The sequence below is a fragment of the Diospyros lotus genome, chromosome 11 (genome assembly GCF_014633365.1).
Source record: "Diospyros lotus cultivar Yz01 chromosome 11, ASM1463336v1, whole genome shotgun sequence".
NCBI lineage: Eukaryota > Viridiplantae > Streptophyta > Magnoliopsida > Ericales > Ebenaceae > Diospyros > Diospyros lotus.
In genome coordinates, this window is record NC_068348.1 from 25,537,589 (window position 1) to 25,557,207 (window position 19,619).

Genomic DNA, 19,619 nt, shown 5'->3' on the forward strand with positions numbered 1-19,619 from the left:
TCTCTGGCGCAAACTCTCTCTCTCTCTGTTCTCACACTTGCTCGCCCAAGCTCTCACGAGCTCTCTGCCATGGCCGATTCGGCCATTTCTCTCCCTTTATCACTCACTCAATCTCTCATTCTCTCTATATATATATAGGCGCGAAGCACCCGACAGCCTTGGCCACCACTCCATCTCCCTCTCGAAAATCCCCTCAATCCCTCTGAAATCTTGTTCCAATTGCTCTCAACAAAGAACCAAGCCAACAGCTGTAGAAATTGCCCCTCACGTCTGCGCGCATGCACATAATATACATATATTATATAATACACCATAATATAAAGGAATTACACATTGACCCCCTAATTTTTCTCTTAATTCCACTTCAAAAATCTCTAATTACAATTGCATCCTCAAACTTCAAATTAATTTGCATTACGATGCATCAAATCCACAATGAATAACTTTGAATTTACTCGATAAGGATGATTTCGCCCCAGTGTCCTCACCGAGCCCTTGATTCATCTCGAAACCATCACAGGGTTGATCGTTACGGGAAATCGGAGCCCTCTCAAGATTCCATTGACTTCCCGAAAGTCCCCTACAATAATTCAACTTTTTACCCTAAATCATAATTATATTTTAGCTGTACCGAAAATCATCTCAGATCCAATTTCTTTCGATGCCATAAATTCTTTCTCGGGATACTCGTTAACGCTATATCATTTTTCTTAAGCATCTCGGCTCTAGGGCACTCCCTGCAGTCGATTCGATCAATTTTTTAGGCTATTTAGATACCAATCTTCCCCGAAATTCTATTTTTCTAATATAACGCTTATTCTCATTTAACCTAAATTTCTCGGGTATTACAATGGGTTTTTGGCTTTAGGCATCAGACTTTTCCCTTCCATATGGGTCAACTAGCTTGTTTCATTTCGATCTTCCACTTAAGCATTAATGAATAACTCCATGTTCAACCCTAGCCCATTAGTGGACATTTCCACCTCTAAATTTTTGGAAATGGAATGTTACAAAGTAGCCAAAGGAAAACCTAGTTTGCTTGGGATTGAGGGGGTGCTTGGAGACTTTAATGGCATTTTGTCTTGCATTTTTCATGTCCTACAAGAATTAAAAAGTCAAACGATGTGGAGTTGTTAGCTAGTGTGAAAGCTCTGGAGTTATCTTTGGAGAAAGATGATTTTCAATCAATTTCGTGGATAATTGAATTAGATTCAAGCAACGCAATCAATTCGGCTTCCAATTTACTCTCTTATGAGAATCCTTGAAAATTATGGGACCATCTGAAAAGATTAGATGGGTTGTCTAAAAGTTTTACCTTAGTCACTTTTGTTTATGTGTTATAAAATGCTAATATACAGTGATATATTCTTTATCTAAAGAAGGTACCTCTCGACAGCGAGTGATCGTTGCCTGGATATGGGAGTTCTGTGAAGATGCTGGATACAAACTTTTTAGTCCTTATTAGATAATGTTATATATAACTAATATCTGGAGGTGATCTTCTCTATATATGAAGGCTCTGTTTCTTAATTTTTCTTTGTGATTGGTGGGAAAACGTTTAATGTCTTTAATAACTTCTCAACAATGATAGTGTTTTTGTTGGTGTTTCTCAAGAGCTAATGTTTTATCCAAATGCTCATTTGATGACTTCACAATTAGCTTCCTTGTTTTGATTGGATGATTACGTGGATGTGAAGTTTTGTCTTAAGAATTGTCACTTTTTAGTGATTTTCTACTTCTAAAAAGGGAGCTACACTTTTGTTGAGTTTATTCATATTGAAGTTTCTAATAAAGTGGGTGTTGTGTTGATATTTTTGTTAGGCAATTATATTACCTAGATAACTCTCTTTCTTTTTCTCAACTTTGAACTAAGTTTTGATTTCTTTGTTTGTATCAAGATAATACATCTATTTAAATTAATAAATTCTCTCATTCTTTATCAAAAAGAAAATTTTAAAATATATGAAAAATACAACACATTCAAATTACTCTCAACTCAACCTCAATTCAATAAACTCATCTCACTCTAATAATTTAATCATTTAACAAATACTCATTTTAGTGTGTTAACCTCCCAACTAACCTCAACTTGCTTTGAACTCAATGCCAAACACATCAAATACTTTTATATAATCAAATTCATTTTACTCACCTCACCTAACTTCAATCCCAAGCAAAACCTACATCATGACCTGATAATGATAGCATGAACTGGGCAAGGTGCATGGATTAACAAATGAGAATTTTTATAGCTAATAGAATAATTTTCTATACCATATTTAAGAAAATATCAAATTTAAGACAAATAAATTAAACCAATAATTCAGTTCCATCTTGTGGTGATAGGCTAATAACATATCAAAAAAACAAAACAAAACAAAAATAAAGCAAGAAGGGAAAGCACAGCACAGGACATTTGAAACCTTCAACATCAATTGAAGCTCCCTTGAAGATGGTAAGCTTCTTCTCCTTGGGTAACAGTAGCTTTGGGGCTTGCATAGGATTGTCTAAATCAAGCCCACAAAAGTTTACAACACCCGACAAACATATAAGGATTAGTAAAATAATAAAATACAACAAAATAATAATCTTTTTCCCGTAATATATAGTTGATCAATAATATAATGTTGAGGAGAGGTATCACTTATGACAAGTTAAATGCATTGTGTGTGAGAGAGAGTGACTTCAATTTTATTAAAATACTTACTTACAAAGCTATTAATTTAGTATAGAGATATCATGCAATCGTCAAATATAGATGCTTTATGTGATACTTTCAGCTTGGTTGACATTTTTAAAATTTTAAATCCTTTCTACAATTTTAGAAATTTTATAATACTAAATTATGATTATTAATATTTTAACTATTTACTATTAGTCAATTCTAGTATTTATTCCTATTTTTACAATTTATAAAAGTAGTAATGTTGTTGATCTTTTTGATATTATAATAATATTTTATCGTTATTAATATTTTTATTGTTTACAATACTGACATTATTGAGAAATGTCGTGTAACACAAAACCCTTGACAAATTTTTTTTAGTTTCCACATTAAAATAAACATTACCTACTTCCTAAAAGGAAGTGAAATAAAAGAAGATGCATTGAAAAATAGAATTTTCACTATTTTATCACTTTCTAATAAAAAAATTAAGCAAAACACAATCTTTTAGAAAACCTTTTCCGTCTCTTAATTTAGAAAGCTTTTAAGTAACAACCATCAAGAAAAGGTAGTAAAAGCAGTGGGTGAAAGAAAAAAAATTGCCAACTTTTGTTGTTTTGCCCACACGACCGAGCAATTGAGAGATTGATCTAATTATGAAACCTGATTTCTACACCTGAAATTGAAATTAGTTCATAACTTGACTCAAATGTTATTGGCCACCCTTTTTAATAGAAAAATACTATTATACTTTATATATACGTATAGAAAATTAATTAATAAATTCACTAGGTTGATAAATTCATTATACAACTAGTCACATCTCACCTCTTTGATAATGTGTGACACTATTTTCATCATTTTCAAAAAGACATCCAGGAAAACAAATGTGTCCTTTTTTTTTTTTTTACTCTATTGTTTACTAACGGTTTTACAGTGAAAAGTGACTCCATCCAAATCGCCTTACCCCATATGTGGATTTGGACGTAAACAAAGAACGGAAAAAGTGCATGAAACGACATTTTTCTAATAACAGAGGAACATGTTAAGAGTTGCAACTGAATTTATAGATTTTTCATTATCGAGAGGAACGTTTGCAGGTAATATGCATTTGCAATTTCATACCCAGAGATGAGGAAATTCTCAATTGCTTAGCGACGTGGGCAAAAGCAACATGCATTTGCAATTTTTCATATCCCACCCACTGCTTTGGATGTTATTCCCCCTTTTGATGGCTCTTTCTTGAGAGCTTTCCAAACAAAGAAAGAGGTAAAGGTTGGCCACCCCAGAGCAAAAACAAAGGCAAAGTCATCTCCAAGTCAAAAAGCAAAAGTAGAGCATATGGCTCTCCCCAAAGCAAAACAAAAGGCAAAGTTAGTGTAAAGCCTGATGCCACATTTTACAGCCATAGGTCTCTAAAACCCAAAAAGTTGACCAAGTATGCCACTTCCTTCTGCCCCCTAACATTTTTTCTTCCGAAATTTTAATCAGAATACCACTTTTCAATGTCATTGTTACCGCTATTATGACATCTCTTGTGACAAAAAGTGCCTCTAAGTTGTCCTTGATTGGCCAAGTCGAATTCATAAGTTAAAAACACCGTGATCTTCGTCTCAAATTTAAGACAAATAAATTAAAGCAACATTACAACTTGCATATTCATTAGAAAAGACCCATCATTAACCAAACAAATAAGGCACAAAAGGGAAAAGCACTAAATAGAGAATTTGATGCCTTCATCATCAGTTGAAGCTCCCTTGAAAATTGTAAGCTTCCCCTTGTGTTCTAGTAGCTTCAGCGCTCGCATTAGGACTGATCGCTCCACTCCATGAAGCTCTATATATGTGGCATCCAACAAATATACAATGAACATTAGTACAATAAAATTAAAAAAAGCACAACAAAAAACTACAATTTTTACAAGGATCCTTCACTTCTTCCTCCTACTCCTGCCAACAAACTGGTATCAAGAGGTATTTTTAGGAATCATAGTTTACCTGTTCCCCGAGATTCAGTCCCTGATCGAATCTCCTCCACTGTCATTACACTATCTTCCAAGCCATTATCTTTCACCTAACCAAACATGTCAAAGAAAAAAAATATATTCAAAACTAAAGCAAGGGGACAGCATTAGTACTAAATGAATATCCTCAAACTGATTACATTTTCACAAGCGACTATCCTTCACCTAATCAAACATGTTGAGGTAACACAAAACAAAAGAACAAGATGTTTTGAGCATAGCAGATCAAGCAAGCTCACATGATCAACAAGCAGATTCTTATTAAGAGATGAGATAACTACTTACGAATCCTAAAATCAAGTCAGCCCAATCCTGGATGCGGTGCCAGAGGATAAGGCATTTTCTGTGTCCCTTATCCATCCATTCTGCACGGCCTGTTCAGTAGAAAACAAACCTCTAAATTTACATGCAAGTACTTAAAAAAAGGGGAAAGAATATGAGAAATATTAAGGACATTGACCAACCTTCAGAAACTAAGGCTGACAGAAATACCTCCCTAGCTTCATGACTTAGAGACCCTACATCAAGCGCAACAAGAAATAATGCAGATATTAGTTTTTGAAAATAAAAAGGGCATCACCAATGTACAAGGCTTAGTTTTCTCAGCTAATGTAGAGAGAGAGAGAGCAGAATGCAAACAGATGCATTCATATTAATTTTTTAACATTATCCCAAAACTCTTGCCATTTATATCAGAAAATCCACTAAGTGGATACACTTCTGTTTTAGATTGATATGATTAAAGCACACACAACAACGGCCAATAAAAGTATGCACGACAGCAAGAAAATATTGATTCATTGAAGAAGAAGAGAAGAAATTGGGGCAGAATACAAGTGGGAAAGAAGAGGGAGGAAAAAATTTCAGCATAGGAAATCTCATAAAATTGTATTTCAATTCAATAATCACATCCATTCACATAGCAAAATAGAAAAAGAGGAACCATGTAGCTGCTCCACCTCCCTGGATAGAAACTCTTAGTTGACTTTATCTAAATCCTACTATTTTCTTAAAGAAAAAATCACACTCAAGAGGGAATTGCAGGATAAAGTTTGAGAACAAGTCATGAAGACATTATATCTGTTATTTGAACAAATCAAGTAAACTCGCAATATCCAAAAATTTTAAACCCGGTCTGGCATTTAGGCCCCTATCATGGCATAAGGAATTCCACTTAAAAGGCCCTACATGGGTCTCAAAAGATTGGTGACACTTCTGTTTGACAAACATTTTAACACAAGACTAAAACTCATCAAGGTGTGTTGTTCTAAGTAGAAAATAAATTCAAAATTTTTTGAAATTTTTTTTTGAATAAATAAAGGGACTAATTTATCCCTTAAGCAATCCATTTGACACATAAAAAACAGACATGTTAGGTCCCAAAAAATCTACAAAGTACATAGTAGATTGAACTATAAAAATACAAGTACAACATCCAAGAAATATCTATTTCCAACCTTGCCAATCCTTTGAAATCCCTTACATAGCAGCCATCCAAGCATTCCATTACACCCCAGAACTCACATAGTTTCAGAAAGAAAAAAAAAAAAAAACATGCAGCTGTTACAGAAAATAATAGAACAAGAAAGAAGGTAATGAAGAGATAGCTTACTTTCAATTACAGGATTTGTGAACAGAGGAAAGTCATTTTCTAGTTCAATTATAAAAATATTTTGAGCTCTACAGAAATCAACTACTAGTTCCTTCCAAAGTTGTATCTGCTTTTCCCTGGTGTCCTTAACTGGCTGCAAGCTAGACAGAAGAACGCATTCAAAGTGAGCACCAAAATTTTAATCAGGTAAAGGCTTGGGAGTGAATAGCTTAAATAAGCATGCTTGACATTATAACTCTTTGAATATGTGGGAATCTTTGGAGTAAAGATGAAAATAAATATCCAACCATGCATGCAAAGTTTGGAAATAACTATATTGGATATAAATCTGAAAATCAAAGCACTGGTAAAATTGACATGCAGGTTAGTCATTCAGTTTTATATCAATACCACACATCTGAAAACCATTGAGACTGGAATATAGCAGTTCTGTACCAAAAAACTTTTTTCATTGTTTAAGATCCTAAGGGAACCTATTTCGTAGGTTAGAAAATTGCAGAAGAAACGTATGGCATCACTGGTTTTGTATCCAAATCATAGGTTCAGTTTACTATGTTCAGCAACATCAATTTAGAAATATCAAAATAGTATGGTATGGACCCAGACAAAAACAAAATAGTGTGGTATTGAAGGAAATGATAGAATCTGAGGAGAAGGGTGAGCGAATCTAATGGCATATACATGACCACAAAAAAGGAAACCAGGTAGATGCTAATGATGTTCTGAAAGTTTCATGGTGGATCACTTTATTATTAAAGGGAATATTGCAACCCATCCACTCAAACCATACTCATGGAACCGTATAGTTTCTTTGCAAGGCAACAGGAAATGCAAAGAGTTTTTTTTTCTTTAAAAAAGTATGTGCTTGTTAAGAAAAATGATACTGCATAAGAATGGCAATTTCAAATTTTTTATTGATTTGTTAAAATGTGCCAAGTCAAGGCCTATTTAAAAAAGCACACCATTGAACATCTAGGCTCTTAACAAATCTCTCCAACGTCAAAAGTACTAAAGAAAAAGATATTTTTTAAAACAAAGGAAAGCAAACTATTTTTCGTTTTTCTTTTATAGGTAACAAATCAAAAGCATCAAAAGCACAAGCTATTACGTGAAGTAAGGTGGATAATTGAAGAAGTGGGGCAGCTTGAAATCTCCCAATTTCTGCATCCTTCTACCTTATTACGTTATGATCTGCATGACGTGAATCTGTTTAACAGAAAACAATTAGGATAAAGCAGTTAGCAAGCAAAGATATAGCGACAAATTCAAAACCATTTTCATTTTCCCGTCAAACTTAACATTTGGTTTAAATATCACATCCATAATTGAACATATTTATAGACATGGATATCCAAAGAAAATGGGATCTGTAAAGGCACACATACATGAATATAATATATATTGATAAATTATTTGCAGGTAATATAGATAGATTCAAAGAATCATTCAGACAATTTACCAAATAAGTGGAGTCATCAAACAAAACAATGGGCACTTGCATGGAATCAAAAAACCAACAACAACAACAATCACAAGCCTGAATCCCATTGGGTGGGGTAAGTTACATGAATTGTAGATCTCCAACTACCTCTATCCAGGAATAAAGCAAACCTTAAGATTAATACTAGTTATGAGCAAACCCACCAAATTGAGATTTGTCAGTGTGAATCACCTATCTAGAGAAGAGTCCAAGATGGTGAGAGAGACAGAATTCGGGGGGGGGGGGAGGTCTTACTTATTAGCCACATGAAGGAATATATATCCTAGACGGCAGTAGATAGGCCCAACCAGCTGAATTCAACTCATGTTTGGGTCAATCATCATTTAACTATGACCCAACTTTTGAACAAATAGATTGTATGCATGAACCAAAACCCACTCATCTAATCACTATTGTCAAAACTATTGTATAGACGGAAAACAAAGGTTTTACATTGCCCCTTAACTCAAAGCTGTCACTATTTAAGAATAGTTATTTATTGTTTTAATCAATTTTTATCTTAGTTTTTCTTAGGATAAAATATGAAATTATAATACTTACAATAGTTGAATTTCAAACATTTTGCAAAGAGGAAAGGAAAAGTTCAAAGAAGAATAACCTTGATCCATCCACAGTACTACTAAAACCACGGTGCAAATTTACAGTTAATTTTGTAGATTAGTACACCAACAAGGTTAATTGAAATGATTGCATTAACAACTAGATGCATTTTAAGATGTGTGGATTTTGCAGTAGACATGTCTACAAACCAGTCAATTGATCCAAGAGTTTCAGAATACCTTAATCAATGGATCCAAGAGTATCAGAATGCCTTACTTACATTAACAACCCCTCCACTACAACTAAATACTATGATACCCCTTACAACTACTAAAGCAGGAAAAACCTGATCCACAAAATAAACAGTTTGCTGATGCAATTAAGTTTACAACTGAGATAAATTAAAATTTAAAACTGAGAGTTAGCTTTTAGAATTATCCAAGAAATGAAGTACAACCATGACTATGACTTAGCCAACAACTATAGAAGAAATAAGTCAATACCATAGTTGCTTGGTTTGTAGAATGCAGTATGGGGGCGTGGTACACCACATTTCTTGGAACATGGTATGGGGGGTAGGTTTCTATGGTTGGCCAAAGTGGAATGCCTCCAAAATGTCACACACACACTCAACAACTATTTTTTAAAACATTTTGGACCTTGTCTTTTTTTTTTTGGGAGGGGGGATTGAGTTGTCTTTCTCATATTTTATTTCTAATTTGTCTTTCTCTATTTCATAAAATAACTAAGCATAAAATAATTATTCCCTTTTCTTATATTTTATTTTTCTAATTAGTATTTGTTTTTCCTTTAGGCTTGTCCCCTTTTTTTCATAAAATAATTTTTTTCCATTATAATAACTGAGCATAATAAGTTATATATTTGATGTTGGTCCATTGTATAATATTTACATTTTTTCCATTATAAACTAAGTGCAATGCCTGCCCAATGCATAACTAAGGTTATATATTTACATTTTTCCATTTCTCCAATCTAGGAGAACTGGAACATGTACCATGGTGTTCCAAGACGCCAAAGCACCATGTTTCAGTGCATGGGAACTGGAGCATGGTTCGCTGGGGGGTAAGGGGAACCTGTAACTATGGTCTATACCAGATTCAGACAATAATACATTTATACCGAAGTATATAAAAATAGAAAAAACTTGATGAACTTTAGATTAATGGCATGATTCAGGACAATAAATTTAAAGACAACATCATCAGATGAGATGCTTAATGTGAGCGTATTTTATGGAAGACACTCAAAGGTCATTGGCAGATATACCTAGCATACAAAGAAGCCCAAGCAAGCCATTGAATTGTAAACACATCAGCAAAACAAAAAAAGCAAGAGATTCAAGATTGAGAAGAACTTAAGAATCGAGTAGTTACTGCGATGATTGGTTGGTTTGATAAAACCATAGCAGTTATTGGGTTAAAATGGGAGCGGAGTAACACCTTTAACTGCCACCTAACATTTTTTTCCTTCCGACTTAAGTAAAAAAAGAGTTTTAAAGGAATTCTTTTTTTGACCACGCATTGGCAGCCTCAAAAATTATATTGACGCAAATCAAGAACCTGAAAGAAAATCTACCCATCAAAAAATCCATCTCAACAACCATAAAAAAATAAGATTACGTTTGGATAAGGTACTTAAAATGACATCATTTCAAATTCTTATATTTCTTGAGTCCAAATCCAAATGCTTCCAAAAATTATGTAACCAAATAATGGATTTGAATTTCAGATTCCAAATGACAGTAATAAGGTCAAATCTATCCAAACGCAGCATGACCCCATCCAAGCCCAACCTTAATCTAATTGTCATAAATGAATAATGAAATCGTTTGCTTATGGAAACAAATCAGACCCCCTTATACTTCAGAATTGAAATCACACGGCATCACCAAAAACCCGCACCGATCAGACTATGAAAAAAAAGGAAAACGAACAAAAGAAAGACAAAAGAAACCAGTCCCTCTAGAAAACAGTTGCAAGCCATTAATGGAATAGAATCCTAGCTATCCAAAACAGCTTAAATTCATATAAGCACAACGAACCCTACTCCAATGATATCAGCAGAAACACAGTTGCATATGTTACCTTGTCAATGAATTAATGTCGGGTTGCAGACGCACTGACGGAAAAATTAGCAGCGCTTCAAATTAATGTGGGTTTGGCGAGGGCGACGCTTGGCGCCAATCGGTAGCAAAGAAGTATAGAGTGGTCGCAAGGAGCCGATGGCCGCGCCGAGAGACTTCGAGGCCGTTTGGATAGGCTTTTTTTTTTTTTTTCAAAAAAGAGCTTTGAAGTATCTCGGGGGAGATGTGAAGCCGGATCGGGAACTCTGTGACCTCAGAGATGACAGGGCGGACGGAGCGAGGAAGATGAGGGGCGAGGGACGAAGGAAGCGGAAACAAAAGCAGCAGCAGGAGCACCTTTCTCGTTCTGGGTCAGCGACCAGGGCCGAGGGACGCCGGAGATGATGGCCTCAGCGATGACGGACAGGAGATGCTGCGAGGGAGAAGGGAGAGGAGAAATAGATTTGGGTTAGGGATTTGTTGGGACATGAAAGGCAACCGCATGCCTAATTTTTTTTAAACTAATTCGCTCAAGTATTTTTATTGAAATTTCTCTTCTTTTTTTTTGATGAATTTTTATAAAAAAAATAAAAATTCAATTTTTGGATAAAAAATCATGTTGTTAGTTTAAATATAACAGCATTATATAATTATTATAATTAAAAAATTAAAATATATATTTAATAAAAATTAAAATTTACTATATAATTAATACACATGGCAGAATTCATGATTTTTTAGTGATTTACCCTTTATTTTCTAATTTTCAAGTTTTTCGTTCATATTTTATTTTATTTTATATATATTTTTAAAATGTTTTTAAATGTCAAAATTCAAATTTTTTTTACTTTATAAATTAGAAATTTTATATTATGATTGTGATATTAATTCTCAATTAAAGAGCTATAGGGTGAAAGGTTCTGGCCATTCTCCTTATTCCATCCTTCATTTTGAAATTAATATTGTCATTCTAATTTTAGTTAAATTTTCTAATTTTTAAATATAAACATATTATATTTGACATCCAAACTTGTTAAGTGGGTTGGTTATTATAAAAAAAATAATAAAAAAAAAAGTATTCAAGCAATGACTTATATAGTGTTGAGAATTGAAAATCATAATATGGTGTAATATGTCTCTTAATTATTTAAAAGATCAATTCTTATAGAACTTATAAATTTTGAATTTGAAGCTTTATCAATATTTTCAAATAAAAATTTGCTTACCCTTAAATGGTTCAAAATGTACCAAATTTAATTATTATAAGAATTTACTTACCATAAAGGAGATAGACTTCCTTAGAAATAAGGGAGGGAGGGAGAGATAACCAATCTACTTGTCTTTGATTGAGATTAGGCTGAATCCAACAGCTACTTAAATCGATTGTTATCATCAAATTTAAGGAACCAATCCCAAAATCACACCTCCAATAATCTTTGTTATCGCTAAATTAATTTGTCAAATTTCTAGAAAAAGTTAAAAGGATTACTAACTATGGCAATCGAAGTTTTTAAGGACAACATTGCCATCAACCCTCTTTTACCATAATAGTCATAAATGTCGAAAGAGGACAACATTGGCCGAAGAAGAGAAAGATCGACTAGAGAAGAGGCCGACCAAACACAAGAAAGCTAAATCGGCCGAGAAAGACAAGTTGCAGGCGAAGGCGAAATCTGTCAGAGAAGAGACACAAGATCTAGCAAATGAGTTGTAGTAACAAAAAAATTACAGACACCAGATTTGGCAGTGGTGGCATTTTCTTCAGTGACAATTAGAAATAGATCATCTTGATTTGTGATTTTTTGTTTTATTTATTTATTTTTGTATTGAATGAATGATATTGTGTGTATTTCATTATTTTGTATATTTTATTATTGATTTTGTATGTGTGTATCTAATTATTTTATATATTTAATTATTAATTTTGTATATATATATTTAATTATTGATTATGTATGTTAAAATAAATAGAATTAAAGTTTATTAATAAATAAATAAAATAAAGAATCAAATAGAGAGAAAAATAATGAGTGTTGTTAGAACAAACACAATTTTTGAGATAAAATCTAAATAAGAAATAAATTATTTATAATATAATAAGAAGTAGGATGGGTGCATAAGTTTCAATGCCATTGGACAAACAATTTTTGAGATAAAATCACGTATATTATTTAAGGGTAAAAACAAGAGAGGCTGTTACACATCATTTTTCTATTTTTAGGAGGTGGTTGTGATACTGGCCATTTGAATCTCGTACTTAGCCATGATGGGCGTGTCCTTGTACCAACGCGAATTCGTTCCACAGCTGGTCGAAGTAGAAATGTCTGAACTGTTACTGCCATTAGAGGGCGCATCAGGCCTAATCACGGAAATAGATAACAAGTAATGGAATGGCTTTGGAGGTGGCATCACCTCCACTCCGCCTTCCAGCATTTTCACCACCGCGCTCATTGGCGGCCTATCCTCCGGCGAGTCCTGAACGCACCACAGAGCCACCATAGCCGCCTTCTCCACTTGCACCCTATCATTCTCCTCATTCCAACACCCTGACAACATTGTAGCCAACTCTCCTTTCTCGTACTCTTCCCACACTTGTTTTGGAAACCAATCCAAACTGTCCGTGGAACGTATTCGGGCATTCCTCCTCCTCCCTATTATCTCGAACAACAGCATTCCGAAGCTGTAGACATCGCATTTATGCGTTATAGGGAAGTTCCTGAGCTGAAATTCAGGTGCTGAGTAGCCGGGAGTCCCTCGATACCCAGACACAGATACATGGGTACTGTCTCTGTTACAAAGCTTTGCCAGGCCAAAATCAGCGACCTTGGGGGTAAACTTTTCGTCTAGGAGGACATTTCCAGGCTTTATATCATAGTGAATGATGCGCTGCTGGCACTCTTCGTGCAGGTAGGCGATGCCTTTTGCTGTTCCGATTGCAATTTCACGCAGCTTTTCCCACTCCTCGATTGCTTGCATATCGCTGAACAGGTACTTGTCCAATGATCCATTCTCCATGTACTCGTAGACTAGTGCACTCATGAATTGATCAAAGCAAAAACCATAAAGCCTGACTAGATTTCTATGGTATGTTCTTCCAATGGTGGTCACCTCAGCCATGAATTGCTCCTCAGCTCTTCCATCTGAGTTCCTGTTGAGGACTTTTACTGCAATCTTAACCCCATTAGGGAACTGTCCTTTATAGACAATGCCAAAGCCTCCAGAACCCAACCTTGTGGAGTAATTGGAAGTGAAGGTACACAGTTCTTGGGCTGTGAATCTGATCGGTTTCTCCTTTGCCAGGTCTTCGAGGATCCTCTCCATTGTAGGAGCATCAACTTCCCACACATGAACCACATGACCCGGGGCTTGAACCACATAACCTGGGGCTGGCTGAGCAACAGCTGCTCTCAGTTCTGAAACAATGGCTCTTCTTGCAATCTTGGCACAAAAACATGAGATCACGCCAATGCCTACAAGTACTAGCACTGGCACTATGATAGCTGTACCATATCAAAAAACATTAAAAACAATGGTGAGTTTTCAATGCCTTGTCAATTGATAAACACTTTGATATGTAAGAATTTTGAAACTATTTCTTCATCAACCAACTTACCAGCAGCAGTTGGCCCGTTATTACTATCTGGTGGTGAAGACATCTATAGAGGCATCAACCAAAGCTGGAAACTCAGCAAAGCAAAGATTAAAGAGCAGCAAAGACGAGTAATTTTGTGTGAGGAAATAATTTCCCAACCAAAAACTTTTTCATCTTCAACTCATTCATGGTGTCAAAGACTGCACAAAACTATGTTACAATCAACTTGAATTTAATGTTTACACATGTTTAACCTGCTTGTGAAGTATCTAGCCCCATGTTAGAAGATGTGTGAGAGAATAAATAACAAAGTTGTCCAATCTTTCTAACAATTTAAGTTTTTAGATTAGTTGGTGGACAAATCATTAGTCATAGTTTTTATGCATCTAAAAACTGGTGATGGTTGGGTTATAAAACCCTGTCAGCATGATAAATAATTTTACAGTTATATTGAATTTACAATGGAGAAGAAAGTCAGTACATTTTCAACTATAAGATGTATATAAATCTTAAATATTTACTACCAGAGTATCTATGTGTTATGTGCAATAGTTAAGATGCAACAAATGCTGAATATAATGAAAATCACAAGTTTTGGCCAATAAAGCAGAAAAAAATGGTTCTCAAATATGTGCAAACTAGCTACTCATACTATTGGTTATATTTTGTCACTAGCTTACCTATAATTAACACTAATATTTTAATCACTCCTGGCTTCTCAGCCAGCTTTTCTCCTGAATTATATAAAATATTCAATTTGATCACAACATAAAGAAAATCTTATCCTACTCTAAATTGAATGCAAGACTTCAAAGTTCTAAAGCCCGAGTGAACAAACAAATTTTGACTTAAAATATTTAATTTTTTGCCATTACCACAGAGTATAAGAAAGGTACCTAAATGATGAAACCAACTAGAATGTACATAAAGATGAAAAAAAAAATGAAATCTTCTAATGGACGTACTGGGATGATCCCACAATAAAGATATTTGGTTGAATCCTATAAAACCATTTCATAGAAGTTCATTGAAATATTTGTTTTTAGTAAATTCTTTTTGTGTAAGACCCATGGTATTGGGCCTTAGTTTTTGCTAAGGCCTAATTCTCTCTCTCTCTCTTTCGTGCTCTCTCTAGGTTTCACCGTACAATGCGCATGCACTCTTTGCTCTTTTCCATCTTTTGGTTCACTACAAATTGAAGAAGATTCTAGCTCTAGGCATAGGAGATCATCAATCAATTTTTCAGGTAAGTTGGTCATCTATTGTTTATGATCTATCTATTCTTCTTTGTTCTCGCTCCTTCGATCTTCATTTCTGGTTTTTCTGGTTTTAGGGGCTTGATTTCAAAAGTTAATGAAAAGGAGACGGTTTAATCAAAGCACAATTGTTGTTAATTGAAGGTAGCAAAGCTGCTGGTGAGTTCTTTTCCCATGAATTTAAATTTCTTCCTTGCTTCTTGCTTCTCGCTTCATTCAATTGGTTAGAACCACTCCACTGTACATCGTGAGAAAACCCATTTCCTCCGTGAAATCAAATCGCATTTCTTCTAAGTGGAAGCCTCGGATGCCATATTGGAATCCCATGAACTTAGTTCTAGAACAAAGACGTAGGATTAGGAGAAAAAATAAAATAGAAAAGCTATTTTGTTTGTAATTGAGCAATTGAAAGATGGCAGTATCTATCCCAAATAATTAAGTCCCAAAACACTTGCCTTCCTCTTTTCAGTACTCTGCAAAAGGTTGATGTTTTGTAACCTACAAACCAGTGAAAGCTACAAGCCTTGACTTGTTATTGTCTAATTAGTGTTGGGGATTCAATTTGGATTACTGGGAAAGAAGGCTTTAGCTTTTAGAGTGGACTCAATTCCATACAATTGTATAAACCAGTTGCAGGACCAGCTTTTGATTGCTTGGGAATGAAAGTCTAAAGTTCTAAACTAGTTGGAAGCCATATGAAGATTGAAGATTGCTATTTGGCAATTAGAATATGTAAGAAGATAGACTAAATTTGAAGGACCCAATTAGAATCCAATTGTCAAGACTCCCACCCATTCAAGCAAAGGTTCACATCCAAAATGATAAGGCTTAGGGTGTCAATTAGAAGCTTTAATGTCTAATCTAACCCAACTTCCACCAACTGATTAAAAATCAATTAAATTCTAGGAAAATCTAAATGTTTTAAAGTTTTGACTGATTACACAAATCTTGATCCATTTTAAATAAGAAAATAACTTAGGCAAACTTTTGGATTAAATAAACTAAATAACTCAAAACTAAACTAAATTGGAATTTATCTCGACTATTTTGTCTGATCCGGAAATCTGACAGGGTGCTCTCACCAATTGTGGTGAGAGAATTTGGAAAGAATTAAGGGAGAATTTAGGAGAAATGTAGGAAGAATTAGAAGAACAGAGAATGAAGGAGAGAAAGATCGAGAGAGGGATAGAGAGAAGAGTAAGTTAGGCAGGAAAAAGAGATCTCAATTATGATATTTGATGATCTCACTTGGGTGTGATCAGCTTGTTTATATACTGATCCAGCAGCCCATATAACGCCAAAGTCTGCCAAAATTCAAGAGAGTACAACTGCCTTAAGCTATCATCTGAGTACAAACAATCACAGCTATAACTATCAATGTACAACCACTCACTGCTATACCTACCCATACAAGGTACCACCCCTTATTAGCAGTAGGTACATGACATATTTGTAAACCTTCACCATAGTATTTATAGGAATTAGAAATAGATAGATATTTTGGTAAATAAAATTTTATATGGGAACTTAAAGATCATCTTATTGGTTAGTATGATTTTAATTTCAAGTTTTCTTATACACCTAATTTATTTATATTTATCATCTAGGTGATTCTCAGGATGTCCCCTGTGAGACCTGGTTGACCAATTTAATTTGCAATAGCACTGTGAGTGTGATACTGTTATAATGGTACTTTAGCGTTCACTTTGCATTTTTACTTATTTAGTGTGACATTAACTTTTCAAAATAAGTGTTAAAATTTCATTCACAAAACTGCATAAAAATGGGGAAGTAAGAGTCCATTTCTTTGACCATGTGTAACTGTTATCATTATTGTTTCATGAAGCAATTGTCAATACTGCTGATGGTGGGGATTGAAACAGATTTATTGTACTATGCATTTTAACATTTACCCAGTAATATTATAAATTATTGTATCTCATGACAAGAGAGTATTCATGTTAGAACCTGTATGCTAACACTAGTAAGTGTTAGCCAATAGTCCACTACTTACTGTCCCAGTTAGCAGGGTAGTGCTAACCCCAGTGCGTAGGCTAACACATTTGGGTATTGATTGTTATGAGGCTGAGGCTTATTATTGTATTGATTGAGATGTTGAACTGATTGTTGTACCATGCTGATTAACTGTTGTTCTTCTTGATTACTCCCTCATGGCATATGTATGTTTTGCATTCATTGTTGATTGATCCCTTATCCCTATCCCGTTATACTTACTGTCATGGCATTCTCATTATCTATTTGTTGCATGTATTCTTATTTTCCCCAATATAATGTCTTTTTATCCTTCACTAGGTCAGTTGAGATTTACCCCAGTTTTTCATATTTTCTGTGTTCCCCCTCCCAATCTTTTACTAGTAGGTAGACCTGGACTATCAAAGCACAAAGACTGTGGTATGAGCTTTTCTCTGACTATACCTTAGGCATGCTCGTGGTACTGTTCTTGTTGCACAAGCTTTAGGTAGTACACTGACTAGGGGTGATGTTAATCACTCATTGATTAAGGGATGATTCGTACAGATTTATTGGTTACTTAATTTGGAATTGTTAATGTGACATAAAAAATCTTGATTAATCAATAATATTTAATTTTCAATACTCGTATTATATGATAAACTTAATGAATAAACTGTATCCAGATTGATATAGTACTAAACTGTATGAATTGAGGCTTGCTACCCATAACGGGGTAGATGGTCCTCTTAAAGTGTAGTGCCAGTCATGGCCCAATTTTGAGTCATGGCATTTTGACTCTTTAATGATCCACATATTGAAACAATAAAACATATTTAAATATTAATTATTACTCAACAAAGAAAAATCAAAATAAAATTGTTTAAACAATCCTCAACCCCTACGTAGAAAAGGGAAAAAAGTAAAGTGATATGATGATTTTTTGTCCCTACCATACCAAAAGGATTGATTATATGATTTCTGTTTAGTTTCCAAGCTCACCATTAGCTAGTTATTTACCTTCCCAATCACCAGATCAATGAAAAAGAGGAGATTTAGAGACAATAACAGATTCAGGACCACTAATGGTGGGCAACTACAACTAATAATCAACTATTCGTATTGAATAAATATGTCACATACAAACAGGTAGGCAAGTTTCACCTGGATGAGGAATCCTGCTTTCACAACATAATGCTGCTATAGGGCTGGCTCGTAAGTAGACAACTGAGCTTTTTCCTCTCCTTCTTCTTCCCTTTATCCCTCTTAATCTGACAAGCAAAATTTGTGATATATATATATATATATATGCAGAGAGAGAGAGTGAGAAAGAGAGCAGCAAGAAGGTGCGAGGAAATTTCACAGAATTATTGTGTATTCAAGTTCAGATGTCAAGAAAAGGATTGGCAGAAAACTGGTGGTTGTGTTTGCTTTTAAGACAGCTGTATCCCAAATTGATATCATAATTAAAGAAATGCACAAGCAAGAGACTAAGTGAACTAGTCTTCTTAGAACACATCTGGCAAACAAACAAGCAAAATTAACATAAAACAGAGTTATCAAGGATTAATCAACTCAAATGAAACTAAATTAATGCTGGACCCCTTGTTACAAAGAGATTGAATTCCTGGGACGGTAAACAACAATAGAAAACTCTCACTTGTCCGGACTTGAATTGAGCTGTTTTACTACTTGTCTGTCTAAAGCGCCAAAAAATGTATAAAAAAGAAATGGAAAAGAAGATAGAATCCGGCTGAGGTGAAATTGAAATTTACAACCAAAGAAAGGACGCCCAAATGTATAAGCAAGCGAATATTCCTGCTAAAATTTGGATGCTTATTGAACAGCTAAAATTCTAACGCCCTCATAGAACTTGAGTCCAAGCTCTTTGATTGTGATTTCGACAGGGAATATGTTAGGCCGGTTACTCGTTGCTAAAACCGGGCTAAGGAAGGAGACATGAAAACTTCATTGCTAAAACAGACAAATGGACACGTCCAAGTGTGAAAACCCATTAAAGTCAACAGTCAATCTCGTTACAATAATGCAGTGATCGAAGACGAACCTCCTCAGAATGCTTGGTCCCACTGTTACCACCGTTGGAGGTACGCTTGTTGACGAGAGGCTCTCGCCGAACTTTGCCAAGGGATTATTTTGCCGTCACTTTCAATTCTCTCTCCCCCTATGGTGGTTTGACAATGAGAGGATCACTGGCCACTCAACAGCTTGCACTTTGCCCTCTCCTCCCAGGGAAAATGCATTTGATGCTTGTCAGCTATCATGTCAGAATTTCTCACATATATAGGTATCCGTTGGAAATAATGATATAAATATATTAAATATATTTATAAGCTTGTCTCATCAAAAAAATATTTT

General features: G+C 34.6%; 2 protein-coding genes and 1 long non-coding RNA gene across 4 annotated transcripts; 1 reads left to right on the forward strand and 2 right to left on the reverse strand.

The window, feature by feature from the left end:
- Positions 1 to 4,200: 4,200 nt before the first annotated feature.
- Positions 4,201 to 10,917, reverse strand: LOC127813140 (vacuolar protein sorting-associated protein 25-like). Its single transcript, XM_052353933.1, has 7 exons — positions 10,447 to 10,917; positions 7,409 to 7,506; positions 6,301 to 6,440; positions 5,153 to 5,206; positions 4,974 to 5,062; positions 4,663 to 4,738; positions 4,201 to 4,501 (listed from the first exon to the last, which is right to left on the reverse strand). Exons 2-7 carry the CDS (start codon positions 7,465 to 7,467, stop codon positions 4,380 to 4,382), a joined length of 540 nt encoding a protein of 179 aa, XP_052209893.1. The 5' UTR covers positions 7,468 to 7,506; positions 10,447 to 10,917; the 3' UTR covers positions 4,201 to 4,379.
- Positions 10,918 to 12,556: 1,639 nt separating this feature from the next.
- LOC127813122 (rust resistance kinase Lr10-like) lies at positions 12,557 to 19,189 on the reverse strand. Of its 2 annotated transcripts, none has more exons than XM_052353894.1 (3): positions 18,408 to 19,189; positions 14,038 to 14,216; positions 12,557 to 13,924 (listed from the first exon to the last, which is right to left on the reverse strand). In XM_052353894.1, the coding sequence occupies exons 2-3, from the start codon at positions 14,078 to 14,080 to the stop codon at positions 12,642 to 12,644; spliced, it is 1,326 nt and encodes a 441-aa protein (XP_052209854.1). In that variant the 5' UTR covers positions 14,081 to 14,216; positions 18,408 to 19,189; the 3' UTR covers positions 12,557 to 12,641. The 2 variants fall into 2 exon arrangements, with proteins under 2 accessions (XP_052209854.1, XP_052209853.1); XM_052353893.1 differs by having other exon boundaries at positions 14,038 to 14,101; positions 18,408 to 19,188.
- On the forward strand, positions 14,892 to 18,411 carry LOC127813123 (uncharacterized). Its single transcript, XR_008026071.1, has 3 exons — positions 14,892 to 15,262; positions 15,350 to 15,431; positions 16,880 to 18,411. It is a non-coding gene; the product is annotated as an uncharacterized LOC127813123 (long non-coding RNA).
- Positions 19,190 to 19,619: the final 430 nt, after the last annotated feature.